Consider the following 20,673-nt stretch of genomic DNA (forward strand, 5'->3'; position numbering starts at 1 on the left):
CTTCTTTCTTTAAATTTTGTAACAACTTGAAGGTAAATAATGAATGAGAAACTCATTTTACTCTATACTTTTAAAATAATTAAATTTTTAGTCACTCGTATTTGTTGTTTCTCTAATTTAATAATTTTAGTAAAAAGTAATTTTGCATTCATTTGTATAATACATGATGTAAAAACTCAAGTTAAAACTATTTTCATATTTTTTTAAATTGAGAGTATCTTTAAATAATTAATAAAAAAAATTATTATCCCATACGAAAGTATAAAAGAACGTGTCTGGAGTAGGTCAAACAAAGTAAAATATGTTTGACACAGGAGATTAGGGATGATATTTGCAGATTATTTTGAACTTTTGATTATTTTTTTTTATGTTATGTTCAACTCAGCAACTAAATTGACCTATGGTTATGGTAAACTTAAATTAATATTGAAACGTTAGATGAATTTACAAATATACTTCCTCTGGCATTATGATAAGCATGTTTACTTAAATTAATCTTTATATGAGAAAAATTTATTCTTGACATTTTTTTTTCTTACGTGGTTCTAACACAGTAAACACTTTTAATTAAAAATTAACAAATTAGAGCACAATCCCATTATAGTAAAGAGATCATCTATAATGACATTTCCAATAAATTAAGAATATCTTTAAATATTTATAAAAAAAAAAATTACTATCTCAGTGGAATCACGGGTACAGTAGTGGTTCCTTTTAAATTCAAAGGTAGCATTGAATTTAATATGTACGGCCTTTATAAAATTACTATATGATACATATTCATATATGCTTGTTTCTACTTAGGATACACTTGTCTTCTCAATAATCTTCCTCTGTAGAATAAGGTGACATCTTTGCAAGTATCACTAACTTTTCTCTGTCTAACGTAGGAGGGTGTACCTGCAAAAGGCATTCTGATAATAAAGTTAAGTATTGATTTAAGTAATAAATGTTATTAAATATTAAAAGTTAACCATTTATCTGTACCTCTTACTTTTCTTTTATAGGCAGTATTATGGGCTTTGTGAGTTAGTCTTTACTTTAGTCTTCCAATTAAGTAAATAATGATTTGATTATTTATCCTAATCAGTTTAATTATTCTTTAATTTATTTTTAATATGATCGGGAGGGTACTCATCTTATTTAGGCCGAAGGGTATTCAGATTCCTTCTTTTATCGTTGAGACCTAGTGGTGTTTTATCCAGTACAATGCTTAAGTATTCTTTTTCTTTTATAATTAATAGAACTTTTTGGTTTTTATATATTTAGTTCAAACATATGTTTAATTCTAATATTTTTATTAAAATTTTAATTTTTAATGTCTTTAATTTTTTAAATTCAATCATTTTAATCCATAGTAATGATGTAATATAATAAAAAAATTAATGTGACATAAAAATATAATACATAAAAACTTCTTAATTAATTACATTAACGTTAAGAACTAAAATTACACTAAACTCAATTTTTGACAAGATTAAAATTAAAATTTTATAAAATATAAGGATAAAAAATATATTTAAATTTTTGTAAATTTTAAAACATGAACTTTGTCACTATTTAATGGTAATGTCAAATGACATAGTATCATTTTACGTGTTCTTTCACAATGACATATGAGATAATTTGAGTGTTGTGTATGTCATGTTACCACTCAACATTTATAGGAGTTATTTTAAATAGTTTTAAAAAGTATGAGGCTTGAAATAACAATTTTTTTTTAATAAAGGAAGCTAAAATTTTAAAAGAGATTATCTAATACATTTTGAAAGAATTATTTAATAAGCATCTTTACAAATAATTTTTTAAAAGAATAAAACTTGCATAATAACATATTAATTATACTACTTTCAACATAAGATCTCAAGCTTTAATCTTTTGTTGAAGCTTGTTGATGGAATTTCAATTAAGGTACTACAAGAAGATAAATGGGTATGGATGGCAGATTCTTCAGGTTGTTATTCAGTGCAATTTGCGTATTTATGGCTATTTGAACTTTTTCGTAGTCCTAACAGTATAGATCAGTGTATGGCGGATGCCTTGCAAAGGCCATAGATAGGGAAGGTCCCTTTTAAGGTGGTATTTACTTGACAATTGTTGTTGAATGCACTTTCTTGTAAAGGTTTGCTGATTGATTGTGGTATTTAAATGATGATAAAACTTCTTGTTTTTGTCATAGTTTGGAGGAACTTCAAACTCATTTATTTTTAACGTGCTCAGTTTTATCTCAAATCAAATACTTTACTGCGCGTTGGCTTGGATTTTCATTGGTTTTGCCTTCAAATTTGTTGACTCACTTGCTTTCTTAGGCTGGTGTTGGTTGTAGTAAAAGAGAAGGGATAACTTGTTATCGTTCATTTCTCTTCTTCTTCTCTTTCTTATAGATAATTGATGATATCTTAGGAGAAACTTTGATGTAAAGCTAAATCTTCGGTAGATCTTACATTAAAATAAGTAATATTCAGTAAATTTGGTGTGAATCGTAGTTCCAACGTAAGGGGAGCTTACTTTAACTATTAAACGATATTTTGAACAATTTGGTATGTTACTACAAGAAGATTTGAGATCTTTTATAGAGAAAATTATGTAGTAAAACTTTTGTGTATTTAAGTATTATGAATTAAATATAATATTATGTTATTTTGTTGGATATTTGTTGTAAAGAACTTTGTTTATTTTGAATGAAAAGCAAATTTTATACTTATATTCATCTCAAATAAGTAAGTGGTGTAGAAATAATGTTTTTGGTTCCTTATAAAAAGGGGTTGCGACATTTTAGTGGTATCAGAGCTAGGTTTAGGTAAACCTACAGGGTGAGGTTGTTAGACATTAGTTGTGCATATTAGGCATGTGAGTCTTAGCTGTGAATCATATATCATAATTTCTAATCATCAGGTTGTGAGGGAACGAACTTGATCACCTTGGTTCTCAAACATGATAGATGTAGAAAATTTTGATATATGATACTTGGGTGAGCTATAGGCGAGTCATGCCGCATGAATAATAGGTTGTTAATTTAAGTTATAAATGATTGCTAAGATTAGTGTGTTTGCTATGCTGTGTGAATGCTTAGAATGCTAATATGATGTTATGCTAAGTGCTAAATTGATTATACACTACAAGAAATGCGCCATTTAGTGTCGGTTAATAATAATCTCTAGTAAATTATTTTGAAAATAATATTTAACGTCGATTTTAGTAACCGCTGCAAAAAAATGTGAGATTTAGTTGCAGTTTTGCATAACCGCAAAATAGTCAGTATTTAGCGGCGGTTTTGCAAAACTGCCGCAAAAAAGGCGGGATTTAGTGGCGGTTTTGTGTAACCGCCACAAAAAAATATGGGATTTAGTGTCAGTTCACGATAACAGTATATAAGAAACACCACTCCTCTCCCATTCTCCATCACCCACTCAAAGCTATCATTCATCTCCACCTTAGCCTCATGAGTTCCATTGCCGCCACCGCTGCCCCTGCCATCATCGCCGCACTACCGCTGCCGCCAAAATATCTTCTTCAATCGTGATAACCTTGGTAATCTTCTACTATCATTTTCACTTCTTCCAAAAATTGCTCTTCTCCAACGATTCTACACTATAAATTATATAATATATATATTGTGATGTTAAAAAATAAATGGAATGTGAACCCAAATAGCAAAAGAAAGAACTGAGTAAAAGATAAAAACGAAAAAAAGTGTGGAAGTCAAAAATAGAGTACTGCCGACCAAAAATAAAACATTGTCTCGCCAAAAACAGAACATTGCCACGCACAGTCTAAAATTTGAATTTCAAATTTTAGCGGTCCGGGTTTTGAATCGCCGTTAAATAGCCGCCGCAAATTTAAAAATTTAGCGGCGGTTCAAAATTGCCACAGATTTGGCTTTACGTCACCAATTTTAATTTCAGTTTCATAACTGCCAGAAAAATATTTAGAGGCGGTTAAAATCGCCGCTAATCATAAAATTTAAGCTCCACAAATAAGCAATTTTTTTGTAGTGATCTATGATATACTTAATATAAATATATCACTGTAAGCTAAATCTATGAATATATCTATGTGGTGGTATTGCTGAATGTGTTGAATGTTAATAATCTAAGCTAGTTTTATTAAGATGGCTGGACCAATAAGGTCTGCTGCAAACCCTCCTACTCCTGCTGACGTGAACCAAATAGCTCATGCCATGGAGGTTATAGTAGCTACAATGAGGAAAAGTTTAGAAGTGATACAACAACAACAAACTGCAAATCAAGTTGCTGTTGTAGCATAGGCAGCAGCAGCCACTGCCTCAACTGTACCTCCTCCTGAATATCAGATATTGTCTGAGTTCAGGAAGAACGATCCTCCTCAATTTACTAGAGTTAATGGGCTGGATGCGGCCAAGTAGTGAATTAGATATATTTGTGTGAGAAACTTAAGGTTGTCGATGAGTGATCTAGGATGTAAATTAGTAGTATCGACACCTACTTTGAATTCGATCAAGACTTTGACAGTTTGTGTTAGGTGTCCCATAGTAGTTGAGGGACGAAAGTACAAGGTAAATCTTATTTGTATCCTGATGTCAGAACTAAATGTAATCCTAGGGATGGATTGGCTAACTGCTAATTGTCTACTGATTGATTGTGGGCAGAGGTGTGATTTTTCCTAAGCAGTAAGGTTGTGTTGAGTTGACTTCTACTCGTCAAGTAAAAGCATCCTTGAGTGAAAGGGTCTCTTGTTATGTTCTTTTGGCCATTATGAAAGTAAAGAATGAGCAGAGTTTGCAGTCAATACCAGTAGTATAAAAATTTTCTGAGGTCTTCCCAAAGGATATTCGTGGAATACTTTTGCATAGAGTGGTGGAGTTTGCTATAGACTTGATTCTTGGAGCTGAGCCAATGTTTGAGCATATTACAAAATGGCACCGAAAGAGTAAATGGAGCTTAAGGAGCAAATTGAGGATCTAATGCAGAAGCAAATGATTAAGCTGAGTGTCACCTTGGGGAGCACCAGTTTTCTTGGTGAAAAAAAAGGACGAAAGTTTTAGGTTATGTGTTGATTTTCGTAAGCTGAATAAGTTGACAATTAAGAATAAGTACCTGTTACCATGGATTAATGATTTGATGGACCAGTTAAGAGGCACTAAAGTATTCTCTAAGATTAATTTGAAGTGTGGGTACCATCAGATCCAAGTAAAGGATGAAGATATCCCAAAGACAGCATTCCGCACTAGATATGGTCATTACGAGTATATAGTGATGCCTTTTGGAGTCACTAATGCTCCAGTAGTGTTTATGGACTACATGAACTGGATCTTTAGACCTTTTCTGGATCAGTTTGCAGTAGTCTTCATTGATGATATCTTGATTTATTCTAGTTCGCCAGAGGAACATGCAGAGCATTTGAGGACTGTATTATGTATTTTGAAGGACAAATAACTTTATGCTAAATTGTTTAACTGTGAGTTTTGGCTAGAGGAAGTGAAATTCCTTAGCCATATTATTTCAGCTAAGGAAATTGCAGTTGATCCCTCCAAAGTTGAAGTAGTATTACAGTGGGAAAGGCTGAAGACAGCCACAAAGATTCATAGTTTTGTGGGTCTAACAGGTTACTACCGAAGATTTATAGAAGGATTTGTGAAGATAGCTACACCATTGACACAGTTAACTCACCGTGATCAACCTTTGTATGCATTGAGGAATGTGAGCAAAGCTTTAATGAGTTGAAGCAGAAATTAACTTCCTCATTGGTGTTGATTCTTCCTGATACTAGCCGGCCATTGAGGTGTATTGTGATGCTTCACATCAGGGATTAGGGTGTATGTTAATGCAAGATAAGAGGGTGGTAACTTATGCGTCTCACCAGTTGCAAACTCATGAGCAAAATTGCCTGACCCATGACCTTGAGTTAGTTGCTGTAGTCTTTGCTCTGAAAGTATGGCGACACTATCTTTATGGAGCTCAGTTTGATGTGTATAGTGATCACAAGAGTTTGAAGTATTTGTTTGATCAGCGAGAGTTAAATATGAGGCAGAAGCTTTGGATAGAATTCTTTAATGATTATGATTTTCAACTTCACTACTATCCAGGAAAAGCTAATATGGTGGCTGATGCATTAAGTAGGAATGTGGTTTAGGCATTCTCCTTAAGAGTTAGTGAAACTCTTTTGTAGGACAATTCCGAGACCTGAATTTACATGTGGACTTATCATCTGAAAAGATTAGTTGCGGCCATATTGTGGGAACTAACAATTTCTTGCAGGAAATTAAAGAGAAACAACTGTGGGATCCTATGTTATGTCAGATTGTATTTCTCTTAAGGACAGATAAGACAGAGGGTTCTAGTAGAGGTGCTGATGGTATTCTCAAATGCCAAGGTCGAGTTTATGTCCCTAGAGATGCTGAATTGAAGAGAGAAATTCTAGAAGAAGGACATAAGGGTAGTCTCAACATTCATCTTGGTGTTACCAAGATGCATCAAGATTTGAAGCGGATGTTTTGGTAGCCAGACATGAAGTGAGAGATAGCTGAGTTTGTTAAAGCTTGTTTGACTTGCCAGAAGGTGAAGGAGCACTAGAGTCCTCCAAGAGAGTTGCAGACGATGGAAATTCTGAAGTGGAAGTGGGACCATGTGACTATTAATTTTGTGGCCCATCTACCTAGAACAATTAAGAATCATGATGCTATATGGGTCATAGTTGATAGGCTGACCAAGAGTCCGCATTTCTTGGCAATCAACATGACCTATAGCTTGAAGAAATTAGTAGAATTGTACATCAGAGAGAATGTCAGGTTGCATAGAGTACCTTCTAGTATTATCTCTGATAGAAATCTTCGATTCACATCTCAATTTTAGTAGTGTTTCTAGGAAGCTATAGGCACGCACTTGAGGTTGAGTTTTGCATATCATCTATAGACAGATGGTCAATCTTAGCGTACTATTCAGAACTTAGAAGACTTGTTGCGGACTTGTATTATAGAGCATAGGGGTAATTAGGAGGATATGCTTCCTTTGGTAGAATTCACTTATAATAATAGCTACCATTTGAGTATAGACATGGCACCATTTGAGGCTCTGTGTGGCAGAAGGTGTAGAACCCCTATCTATTGGTTCTAAGATGGAGTACATTTGATGGTTGGGCCTGAAATGCTGCAGGAAACTAAGGAGAAAGTTGAACTTATTAGAAAAAAGCTGAGAGCTACTCAGAGTCGTTAGAAGTCTTATGCTGACCGACGCAGGAGGCCCTTGAAGTTTGAAGTTGGGTATCATGTATTCTTGAGAGTGTCATGTACTACAGGTGCAGGACGAGCATTGAAGGCAAAGAAGCGAACTCTTAAGTTCATTGGGTCGTATCAGATATTGCATCGTCGAGGACCAGTAGCTTATGAGCTAGGTTTACCACCTCAGTTGGTAGGGTTACATAATGTTTTTCATGTATCACAGCTGAAGAAGTATACTTCTAATCTATAATATTTTATACTTGTTAAATGTTAATTAAAGGATTATTTGGTATTGGAATAGATTTAGATGGAGTTTAAAAAAAAAAGAAAAAAGAAAAAAAGTGAACAATAATTCCGGCGTGAACAGTAAGGCAGTATGAACAGTATTTTTCAGAATGAACAGTAAGGCTGTGTGAACAGTAACTCCAACGTGAACAGTGCCATTGTTTTTTCTGGAATTTTGCCTATAAATAGGGGTCTTTGCACAAAATTTTCACTTCTTCACACTTCTCAAAGGTTCTAGAGAGACCCAAGGCCACATATCATCATTTTCTCTCATACTAAACCTTCTTAAACTTATATTTCTCGTCAGATCTGAGATTTTATGTCTATTCTAAAGGATTTGAAGTAAGTTTCTATAAGTTTGAAGTTAGATTTACTATTCATTTATCTTCTTCTTCTCTTTCGTATAGATAGTTGATGATATCTTAGGAGAAACTTCATTGTAAAGCTAAATCTTCAGTGGATCTTGCTTTAATATAAGCAATATTCGGTAAATCTGGTGTTAATCATTGTTCTAAGGTAAGGGGAGCTTACTTTAACCATTAAACGATATTTGAAATGATTTGGTATGTTATTACATGAAGATTTGAAAGCTTATATAGAGGGAGTTATGTAGTAAAACTTTTGTGTGTTTAATTATTATGAATTAAATGTAATATTATGTTATTTTGTTGGATATTTGTTGTAAAGAACTTTGTTTATTTTGAATGAAAAGTGAATTTTATAGTTATATTTTCTGTTATTTATTTATCTCAAATAAATAAGTGGTGTAGAAATAATATTCTCGGTTCCTTATAAAAAAGGGTTGTGACAATTCTAAGGTCTTGAAAATGGCTATCACTTGTTAGTAATGGAGAGACTATTCTGTTAGCTAATTGATATTTAAACCTACGAAATTGCATCTGTCTTAATTTTGTATAAGTATATTTTTGCTTTTTATTTTCTTAAGTATTAAGTTTTTTCTCTATGTATATGAGTTTTGAGTTTCTCTTGAACTCTCTTTAATAATATATGTTTTGCTTATAAAAAAATATTAATTACACTACGCATAAACATGATTACAGTTAACAAGAAGATATGTAATTCTTATTTGAACACGTTAGTCTTGAAACATATTTGTATTGGCATGTTATCCTTATTAATTTTATTGGTTATTTGGTTCAATTATTATATTTACATTTATGCACATAAGTGGGCTAATCTTTTTTAGGAAAAAAAAAGACATAACTCAATAAAATTATGAAGTATATAGTAAGGGTATATTTGTTTCACTTTTTAAAAACAGTTTTTTATTTTTAAAAATATAGTACAAATTTGAATTATATTTTATCTTTAAAAATTTGTTTTTAAAAAGCGAAAAAAACGTATTTTATGTTTTACTTGAATAAACGATTGACTTTTTAGAATTGCTGCTCACTTTTCTTTTTAGTAAGTCAATATACCTCTTAATAGCATTCTTGAGATCGAAAAATTCTTTTGTAAGAGGCGTGAAGAACTTCTCTATTTGTAAATCAATCATCGAGTAATAACAAATTTAATATCATATGTTGAATTATTATCAAGTTCCCATAAAAGCTCACTTATTTTAACTTTTAATTTGATAACTTGAAGGATTATTAACGGGAAACATTCTGTGGAAGCATACAAAATAAAATAAAATAGAATCCCAAAATACACGAAGAAAGCAAAGTTTAAATATCATAATATGAAAACCATCTACGAATTATCTCATAAGCCTCTCTAGGCTTCTGGTATTGAACTACGTGGCTCCCTCCCTGTAAGCATAGGTAAATGCATTCAATTTTGATAACATTAGTCATTTCATATATACACTTGAAGTAAATAATAATTCAATTATTTAAATGTCAGTTTATTAATAATAGCCATTACCGTTGACTTTATTTCGAATCATAATATTAAACAAGCGTCCGAATTTTCTAATGTTAGAAGAGTTTAATATTATATATGTAAAAATTGAATATAAAATGGTCACTGTCTTTTATCAAAATTAATCATCACCGTATTGTAAAATTTATAATGTTACTTGCCTTAACAGTTGCATAAGTTAGGTGATATTCGTTCCTTTTGTATTCCTCGGTATACCTATGAGAAGAAGAAACACAAAAACAGAAAGATAATTTCAAGTTAATTAAACTCAAAGCTTCTCATAATAAAAAAAAAATCAAATAATAAATTTCCTGAAATTAGTAAAAATATGCATCTAACTAACCCTGCCACTTCGCCACCAATGAACCATGCACGCCAACTGCTACTCAACTTCATATTTTGAGACTTTATTATAGAATGTGTACTAACATATGGTGTTATCATATCAAGATCGCCGCTAAAAACAGAAAAAGAAAACTTTTAAGTTGCTTAACCATACCTTCAGAAAAAACTTATTGTGATTATGTAATGTGCAAATAACCAAATGATTTCAGAAACTTACATGTAAATTAACGATCGAAGATCTGTGGTTGTGAGATTCTGAAGATATTCAACAACACTAGGAACATTCTTTGTATATGCATCAATAAATGCATCAGTAATATTACATCTTCGCACACCCCCTTTTGTTCCCTATACATTTCACATTACAAATTTTCTTAGTTATACAAAATTCAATTTCTATATTGAAGGGTACCGTATACATTATCAGTTAACAAACGTTACCTCTCTAACATTGAGATTCTTATGAACATTTGGATCATTTGCCCACATATCACCAAGTGCATATTTGTCTTTCTTCAATGATTGGTGAGAAAATTATAGATATTTCTTTCAGAAATATGTAATGTATATAGAAAAAAATAGGGGCTTGCTACTTACATCACACATGAACGATGAATAGTGGTTAGCCATGATGTCTCCCAAGAGAATTCTTTGATTGTCGGGAAACCCAGCGAGACAACTTGGGTCCAAGATTTGATCAAAACTTATGTAGCGGACTAACTAAGCAACATAATTAAGTGTTAAATTAATAAAAAATAATAATATAGACCTTTCCTAACATCCTAGCCTTTTACTATATATGGGGATTTCATTACATTCCCTTGAAATGGTACATTATATTTATGCATATTTACTTTTGCACCCCTTTTTTTATTAGTTACACCACCTTTTTTTTATATTTTTAGAAATAATATTCGGAAAAATATTACTCATTTCTAGAAATTAAATTCTAAAATTTAATTTTTAGAAAGCGTTATCAAAAGCAATGGACTATAATTGTTAGGATAGCACATAAACAAATTCAAATTCAGTTCAAAATCACGACAAAAAAAAAATTTAAATCAAGTTCAAAATATAAATAAATTGTAAAAGATTCTCACCTCTGAGTAAACTTCATAATCTGACATGCAATTTGTATTGTTTGGATTAATATTGATGTAATCCCCATTACAATTAGCTTTCATTGACTGTAAAAGAGAAATAGCACCTTAAGCCACATAATGATACCTTTTAAGAATATCAGCAAACAAAGCGAAATGAATTAAAGAGAGCATGAGGAGTACCCCCAATCCTTACATCATCAAAGTCTAATTAGAACATTGAGCAATACACTTCATACAATGTGTAAACTAATAATAATAATAAAACTACCCTTAGCAGAAATGATAGTAAATGAGTTGAATTATAACCTCATATAGCTCATTCGATATTAGTGTTCGTTGTTGAGCAAATTGAACTCTTGCATTGAAATCCAAGTAAGTGTCAAGTAATGGACTTGCAAGCACAAAACCCTAGTGAAGTTCAAACAAAGATCAAATGTGACTAAGATATATTCTTCGAAACCAAAATGTTATATCAAACAAAATAAATCATGAGCATTATAGTATACTTTAAAGTTTAGGAGTGGGAAATATCCTGCTTTATAACCTGCAAGTCAGTAAAAATATTCATCATAAAACAATTTGGAGCACAATAAAAATAAAAAAAAACAATGTAGAGATTAATGTTCACCTTCATGTACTTTTTGTACAAGGGGAGGAACAAATAAGCCTGAATACGAACCACCACCTATATAAGCTGGATTTGATTGAAATTTGGGGTGATCCACAAGCCACTTCATACAATGTAGAGAAACAAATAAGACAATCATTACTACAAACCATCACATTCTAAATAAGAACATAAAATATAATAGCAAATAGAAGTTTCAGCAAAAATAATAGTTTAAAATAACGTAAACCTTTTGTAGAAAATCATAGATATGTTCCACCGTTTGCTTATCATTGGTATAACAACCTTGTTGGGTTTTTGAGTAAGAAAATCCTGTACCAATTGGTGCATCGACATATAATATGTTGAGTACCTGCGATTTAACATGCGTTATTTTTCAAATTGAGAGGTTAATACTTAATTACCATAACAAGTTTAAAACCATTCTGTGTTTTTTTGTTAATAACTCAAGTTTTTGAGATGATTAACGATGATTTATATGTAGTTGCATTCTTCTTAACTTTATTCTTTAAAATTAAATGTCAGTTAATAGTCACACATTTTGAATTCAATCGGTTTAAGTATCTAAAAGTATTAAATTTGTATTTATTTTTCTTATGATTCACTTAGCGTTTATTAACGAACATATATTTAATGAATAATTAAATACACTTAAGATACCAAGAATGAAAGATAGTATTTATTTTATAATTTATTAATACAGTATAATTAATAATTAAATAATATTAGATTTGTTCAATATATGCAGCAGGTAAAGATGAAGAACACCTTTGACCAAGAGTTTGGATTTAGACGAAGTTCCGGAATAGTCCCATTAACCTTGTCATAATTCAACATCAACGGCCCTGCAAAAGATTTTTAAACAAGAAACATGAAAATTATGTTGTATGATCAATTATCACAATATAATAATTATTAAAAAGTCTATTTTTCTAGCTAATTTAAAAATGCACTTAGTTTTAAGTACTTGTATGGTTAAAATGATGAGAACTTAATATTATCTACACTCGCATTGATACTTGCTTTCTTTTGAAACTTAGTTTTATATATATCAATGTATAAACTCCCATCAATAGCTGATATTTATAATACTATTTTTTGTAATTTTAGAGAAGTTAAGAGGATTTATGACATAAATATGTACCGTTTTCATATAAGAAACCTGAAAGGCCAGAACAACCAGGTCCCCCAATAAGCCAAAGTAGGAGTGGATCATTCATGGGACTCCTTTCAGACTCAACGAAGTAATAAAATAGCTGCACCTCTTCTCTTTCACCCACTCCTACGTACCTGTATTAGAGGGTACATACGTTGTAGTAGGTTAAATTTAGCCACTTTAATTTCTTAATTATTAGTTAGTAGTTTTCTTTATTGAATATAAATGTAGTTTAATTTGATAATATTTGAAAATAAAAATATAAATGATTATAGCCTTACCCATGTAGCATGATCAATGAATAAGCGACTCACCCGGTTTCCAACGTGAATGGAAGATGCCCAAAACCTGGTAGAGATTTGACGATGAAATTTGAAGATGCGATGTGCAACAAATGCAGTGTGGTAACCAAAATGCACCATGCCTTCGAAACCCTAGCCATTGTGTCACTGTGTGATCATATAACACACTTTAGACGAGGGTGTATATATATATATATATATATATATAACAGTTTGAATGAATACATCACGAGGCTTAAACCCTTGTCAATTTGGATACCATATTTAAATATTGGATATGAGAATTTAGATTCGATTATTGCTCAAAGATCTGAGCAGCTCCCTTCGATGAATTAATTATCTTGTCTTTTTGCACTTTCACGTTAACTTTTCTTTGCTCACAAATTTGGATATATATAAAATACAATCTTCATTTCTCTTTATACATTAAAAATTGTTTTATTTATTTGTTCATGTAAGAGTTTAAAATGATATTAAATTAATAAGAAGACTCATTGATTTGAATTTTTTCTCTAAACAGATAAGTAGGAATGAAAGTACTATTATTTTATGCAACTTTTGTAGGATTTTGTTAAAAGCTATTTTAGTGAAACTTTTCTTACAATTACCTATTTCATTTTTTATTACAACGTGATATTAAATTTATTATTTGTTAATGCAACGTTGTCACTGCAATTTTCTTTTAATGATAGGTTTTTATTAACATAATCTAGGCATTTGCTACTCAGTTTCCATTCCGCTTCACCGGGGACAACGTTCAATACATGGATAGTTTTTTTATTAAAACATTGACCTAGGAAAAACCAAAATCTTACTCAACTAGCGCTTAAGAAATTAATGTTAATAATTTTTAATTAAGTGTGTGAGAAGAGTGTATAAAGTGTTTATAAAAATAATTTAGTTTCATATAATTTATTTAAATAAGTTTTAAAATTTATATTAATAAATTTTATAATCTAATTTATGATATAAAGTTTTAAAATTTTTATTAATAACATATAATCGTTTTAAATGAATTAAATTATAGAATGAGATACTTATCTTTAATAAAAATATATTAATTAATCTTATTAAACTAATATTATTTATTAAATAATTATAATTTTTATTTCAAAAATATTATTAGTAATTAGAAGACAAAAATTGGAGCCTAAAACAGAGGTCGCTTTATTGGCCTCGGAGATATCGACATTGTTGATGCTCAGTTTTCCATATTTTTCTCTTATTGCTTTTTATTCATCGTGATTTTAAATATGCCAACGTGTTTTTAAATATGTACTATCTCTTTTATATTAACTTTTTAATTTTAATAATTAAATTATAATTGTTTGCATTGATAAGAAAATTACCATGTCTTTGATAGATGTGCTAGTAAGTCGGTCAATCTCTTGCGAGATATATACCTCATCACTTATATCACTGTTGTGGTAAAATTTTCAAGTAAACAAATAAATAAAAAACAATATGAGATTAAATTTTAAATCTACTTTATGAGTTTTTTATAATATGTTTTTATAATGAACATATTAACATTACAAGAAAGGCATAACATAAGATAGAAAAGAGTAAAAGAAGAATATTTGAACAAAACAATAAAGAAAAACAATAAAATATTAAAGTAAATTGTTAGAATTTTCTTTAATCTATTATGTAATTTCTATTATGCAATGACTATTATGAAATTACTTTTTCCTTTTATGATCTTAAATTACGTTGCTTTCACAACACAATATATGGTTCTCATACAATTAAAGGTTTAGAGAGCACTAACCTGAATCCATTGTTTCTTCATGTTACCTATCTTTGATGTCGTTGTTCTCTTCGTATTTTTCCCAACTCTTCCTTCCTCTTTCGGCTCCTCTCGGATGGTTGAGAGAAAGTTCTTTTCTTGCGTTTACCGTGAGCTCACTTAGAGATCGTGAAAGTGAACAAACAGAGAATACTGTAACTCTCATTTGGTAACCGCTCTTTAATTTATATGAAGGGAGAGGGGAGGGTTTCCCTATAATTGTATTTACAATTATACCCTCAATGACTCTATATTTTATATTTAACCACTATAATAAGATTATTAAAATAATCTAACAATCTCTCACTTGGCCTATGTGACGACTTGAAGATTCAATGAGCTGTAAGTGTGCATATCATTGATAATATTAAGTCATCATCTTTTAATGATTTAAGTTGATCGGATCATGGCGGTCACAAGTCATTTGACGACATGATTCCTTCTAAGTATCACAGAACCAACTCAAATCAAAACAGCTTTAATCAGTCATACTACAGACTGTAACTTTGATGTGTTTTTAACACTCAACCTGTTATCAAACTCAAACCATACATGTACATTAACACAATTCAAATAACAAGTAAACAAGAGAAACAATACTTTTATTGAATTCCCAAAATGTTTACAATAATATGAGCAAAACAATCTATACACATATATGTGAATCACACAATCATGCTAACAAGGACTTGTCTATAATGCTCATTCTACCAACATGGCTAAAAAATGTTTTAGGATGCAATCTCTTAGTTAGCGGATTCACTATCATTAAATCAGTATCAATATACTCAATAGACACTTTCTGTTTTCGCACTTCTTCTTTCACTAATAAGTATTTTAAGTCCATATGCTTTGCTCCCTTTGAATACTTATCATTCTTAGAGAAGAAGACGGCTGCGAAATTATCACAGTACATTCTTAGCAACTTTTCTATATTATCAACAATATCAAGCCCTAAGACAAAGTTTCACAGTCACAAAGCATGAATAGTGGCCTCAAAGCATGCCACAAATTCCGTTTCCATGGTAGACGTAGCAATAATGGACTCCTTTCCGCTCTTCCATGAAATCTCACCTCTAGCTAACAAGAAGATGTAGCCAAAGGTCAATTTCCTTGAGTCTTCACATCCAGCATAGTCTAAATTCAAGTAGCCAACCACTTCCAATTGACTAGATCTCCTATAAGTAAGCATATAGTCCTTGGTGCCTTGTAAATACCTAAGGACTTTCTTTGCAGCCTTCCAGTGGTCCATTCCGGGATTACTTTGATATCAGCCTAACATTCCAACAGCAAACTGATATCAGGCCGAGTACATGTCTGAGCATACATTAAACTCTCGACCACTGATGCATAGGAATAAATTCCATTGTTTTCTGCTCCAACTCATTCTTGGGACATTGCATTTCACTAAACTTGTCTCCCTTTTGAATTAGAATTATCCCTAATGAGCACTTTTCCATTTTGAATCTCTCTAATACTTTGTTAATGTAGCCTTTCTGAGACAATCCCAGTAATCCTTGTGATCTATTACGGAATATTTCTATTCCAATCACATAGGAAGCATCACCCATATCTTTCATCTCAAAGTTCTTAGAGAGAAATTTCTTTACATCATGCAACAACCCAACATCATTAGCAGCAAGAAGAATGTCATCAACATACAAGATTAAAATGATGAACTTACTCCCACTGACCTTCATATAGATACACGGTCAACACTGTTCTCTACAAAATCATATGACGTGATGGTATCATTGAACTTAAGATACCATTGTCTGGAAGCCTGTTTCAACCCATATATTAATTTCTTTAACTTACACACCATACTTTCTTTACCTGCGGTCAAGAAGCCATCTGGCTGATTCATATAAACTTACTCTTCCAAGTCACCATTCAGAAAGGCGGTCTTTACATCCATTTGGTGGAGCTCTAAGTCATAATGAGTCACCAAAGCCATAACAATTCTTAAAGAGTCCTTCTTTGAAACTAGAGAAAAGGTCTCTTTATAGTCTATGCTATCCTTTTGAGTGTATCCTTTAGCAACAAGTCTAGCCTTATATCTCTCAACGTTGCCTTTTGAGTCACGTTTGGTCTTAAAAACCCACTTGCAACTGACTCGTTTTGAACCTTCAGGCAACTCGACTAGATCCCATACCTTGTTGTCACTCATTGATTTTAACTCTTCTTTCATGGCATTCCACCACTTTTCAGAATTGTAACATTCCATGGCTTGCTTAAATGAGACTAGATCCTCATCAATACTCAAGTCACATTCATGCTCAAGTGAGTAAACCACATAGTCATTCGAAATAGCCAGTTTTTTCTGCCTCACAGACCTCCTTAATGCTATCTCTTGTGATTCACCTTCCTCTTGCTCACTTGTAACTTGCGCATTTTCAGCTGGTTCATCCTCTATATGTTATTCTTGTGGGTTTGGAACATTAACTTGTTGTCTCCTTATGTTGTGTGACCGTGATACAACAAAAGGAAGAACAACTGGAGAAGAGACACCGAATACAGGAGTTTCTGCATGTGTCTCTTTAATTTCCACCTTTCGTGTTTCACCACTCCCACTAAACTGACCATTTTCAATGAACCTTGTATTTCTAGACTCAACTATTCTTATACTATGGTTAAGACAGTAGAATCTATACCCCTTTGATTTTTCAGGATAGCCGATGAAATAACCACTTATGATTCTAACATCAAGCTTCTTTTCATGTGGATTATACACTCTTACTTCTGCTGGACAACCCCAGACATGAAGATGTCTTAAACTGGGTTTCTTTTCAGTCCACAGTTCATAAGGAGTCTTTGGAACTGCCTTATTAGGAACTCTATTAAGCAGATACGCAGCAGTCTTTAATGCGTACATCCACAAAGACATAGCTACAGAACTGTAACTCAACATACTCCTAACCATTTCCATGAAAGTACGATTCCGCCTTTCAGCCACACCATTTTGTTGTGGTGTACTAGGCATAGTATATTGTGCACATATGCCTCAACTTTCCAGAAGTTTCGCAAATAGACCTGGACATTATCCACTTTCATTAGATTTTCCATAATATTCACCACCTCTATTTGACCTCACAACCTTTACCTTTTTATCCAGTTGCCTTTCCACCTCATCAATGAACACCTGTAAGACATCCACTGATTGAGATTTTTCATACAATACATACAGATAATAATAACGTGAGTAGTCATCAATGAAGGTAATGAAATATCTTTCACCACCCCAAGATGGGATGTCAAACGGACTACAAATATCAGTGTGTATCAACTCTAAAAGTTGACTGCTTCTTGTGGCTGGATTCTTTTATGTGTGTTTAGTTTGTTTTCCTTTAATACAATCCACACATACATCCCAGTCAACAAAATCCAATTGAGGTAAAATTTCACTTTTCATTAACCATCATCCTTTATTTGGATATGTGACCTAACCTTTGATGCCACAAGAAAGCAGAACATTCATTATGAACATTCAAATTACTACTAATAGCATTCTCAACATGAAACATAGATTCAGCAAATTTAACATTAAGATTGAAACGATATAAATCATCAATTAATGTACTAGATCCAAAATAGTACGAGTGTTTATACAAAGAAAATGTACCGTTTCTAATCTTAAAATTAAAAACAAATTCGTCCAACTTTGCAACAGAAACTAAATTTCTAGTACATTCAGGAACATAAAGACACTTTTCTAGATCTATACAGCAACCAGTATGCAAGATCAATCTGTAAGTCCCTATTCCTTCTATCCGTGCCTTCATTATGTTTCCCATGTACAAGAACTTTTCATTTCCGCTTATGGGTTGCATTACATGTGACACATGAGTAGTTGCACCAGAATCTAACCACCAGGTATTTTAGGTACCTCAATAAGATTTGATTCAAAGCATACTAAAACATAATATATACCTGTCCTTTCGAACCAAACCTTTCTCTTCGGACAATCTTTCTTGAAATGACCAGTCTTCTTGCAGAAGAAGCACCTCTGGCCCTTCTGGATTCGGCCTTCACAAACCTTTAATAAGGCCTTATCCTTCTTGTCCTTGTTGTCCTTCTTATCTAGCTTAACCTTGCTACTACTAGCCCCTTCATGAAATGTGAGATGGACGGAGTGTTCTTTCACCTTCTTCAGCCTCCATTCCTTCTGAACTAGTATGGCCTTAATTTCCTATATATTCCATTTATCTTTAATGGTGTTGTAATTCACCTGGAACTGACCAAACTCAGGAGGGAGTGAGTTCAAAATGAACTGTACTAGAAAGAATTCCTTTACCTCCATGCCCATTTCAACTTTGCCGCTTGATTAATCATGTCAGTCACATGGTCATGAATGGGCCGTGACCAATCAAACTTTTTAGTAGTCAGCTCAGTCAATAAGGTACCTGTAATGGACTTGTCAGTAATGTCCGATTGTGCATACTCTTTTACCTTTGCCATAAATTTCCTAGCATTTTCAGTCTTTGGCATTGATGGCTTCACATTTTCAACCATAGTCATCTTCAACAAGCTCAAGCTCAGCCTATTTGACCTTTTCCAAGCCTCACGAAGAGTCCTTTCCTCTTTAGTACTGGTCTCTGTGATGGCTGCAGGCTCTTGTTTCATAATAATTGCTAGGTCTAAGTCCATAACACCTAGCTGGAATCAAACTTGTTCAGCCCAATCATCATAATTAATCCCATTGAACTTGACTACGCCATTGCTCATGCCATACATATTCATAGAGACTGAATCCATTTAACACATGTTTAAACATTTAGGCTTTGAATAAACTTAATAGATTCAGACAGTCAACTGTCATCAATTATGCATCTAAGTTTACCTTTGGATAATGCCTAAATACACAATTTATCTATAATGATGCTAATAAACAACTTTAATTAACAATCAGTCACTCAAACTAATATGCAAGTCATCTTTGGATATACAAAAATATTCTGAAGTGCTTACATGTCTCCTTAATGTCATTAATCATATGCAATGATCCACCTTTGGGCGATCTCCTAGCGTTATAATTAATGAGCTAAATTGTTCACTCTTTGTTTCCATATAGCGTCAAACAATTTTGAACAATTTATAACACACAATTAAATGCTTAAAGAACCTTTAAAGCTAGGCCACTTTGGTGACTAACAAGCTACCCTTAAATTTAAGCACAAAATTGTAAAGTTCTCATTATGATAATGTAATTTAGAATTAATTAACTTGAGAATTTAATCACTTTGGTGAGTAAATTCACTTTGATGTAATTCTAAAATTATCTATATATTTTATGAATTATATTCCTTATTCTGCTGTAAAATTCCTATGCATGACCATACTTTTACTTAATGCATGGTCGTGCTTCGATGAAGCAAGGCCATGCTTATTTCTGATGCATGCCCCTGCTTCCTGAAGCATGGCCGTGCTTACAATATGCAAGGACGTACTTATATTACATATTCAAAATCCAATGTTTCTAGCTTCCAAAACCTTTTTGGTTTTCAATTATTGAATCTAAAGCAATTATTCAACATCAAAATAATGCCAATCCATCATATAAAATACCTAGGGTTCATGTAATTTGGGAGAAACTTTAATGGAGAACCAATCTCTTATGGAGAATCAATGAAATTCATAACCTAGCTCTGATATGAACTGTTAGAATTTTCTTTAATCCATTATGTAATTTCTATTATGCAATGACTATTATGAAATTACCTTTTCCCTTTATGATCTTGAATTACGTTGCTCTCACAATACAATATATGGTTCTCATACAATTAAGGGTTTAGAGAGCACTAACCTGAATCCATTGTTTCTTAATGTTACCTCTCTCTTTGATGTCGTTGTTCCCTTGGTATTTTCTCCAACTCTTCCTTCCTCTTTCAGCTCCTCTCGGATGGTTGAGAGAAAGTTCTTTTCTTGTGTTTACTGTGAGCTCACTTAGAGACCGTAAAAGTGAACAAATAGAGAATACCGTAACCCT

The 20,673-nt window shown here is 32.1% G+C and overlaps 1 protein-coding gene across 1 annotated transcript; it reads right to left on the bottom strand.

The window, feature by feature from the left end:
* Positions 1-9,168: 9,168 nt before the first annotated feature.
* Positions 9,169-13,038, bottom strand: LOC113857378 (serine carboxypeptidase-like 7). Its single transcript, XM_027489192.1, has 13 exons — positions 12,911-13,038; positions 12,585-12,730; positions 12,209-12,285; positions 11,670-11,792; positions 11,441-11,543; positions 11,319-11,356; positions 11,119-11,220; positions 10,810-10,896; positions 10,151-10,222; positions 9,927-10,057; positions 9,708-9,821; positions 9,526-9,580; positions 9,169-9,252 (listed from the first exon to the last, which is right to left on the bottom strand). Exons 1-13 carry the CDS (start codon positions 13,036-13,038, stop codon positions 9,169-9,171), a joined length of 1,260 nt encoding a protein of 419 aa, XP_027344993.1.
* Positions 13,039-20,673: the final 7,635 nt, after the last annotated feature.

This window comes from Abrus precatorius, unplaced genomic scaffold, assembly GCF_003935025.1.
Source record: "Abrus precatorius isolate BTA unplaced genomic scaffold, Abrus_2018 Scaffold1, whole genome shotgun sequence".
In the NCBI taxonomy this organism is placed as follows: domain Eukaryota; kingdom Viridiplantae; phylum Streptophyta; class Magnoliopsida; order Fabales; family Fabaceae; genus Abrus; species Abrus precatorius.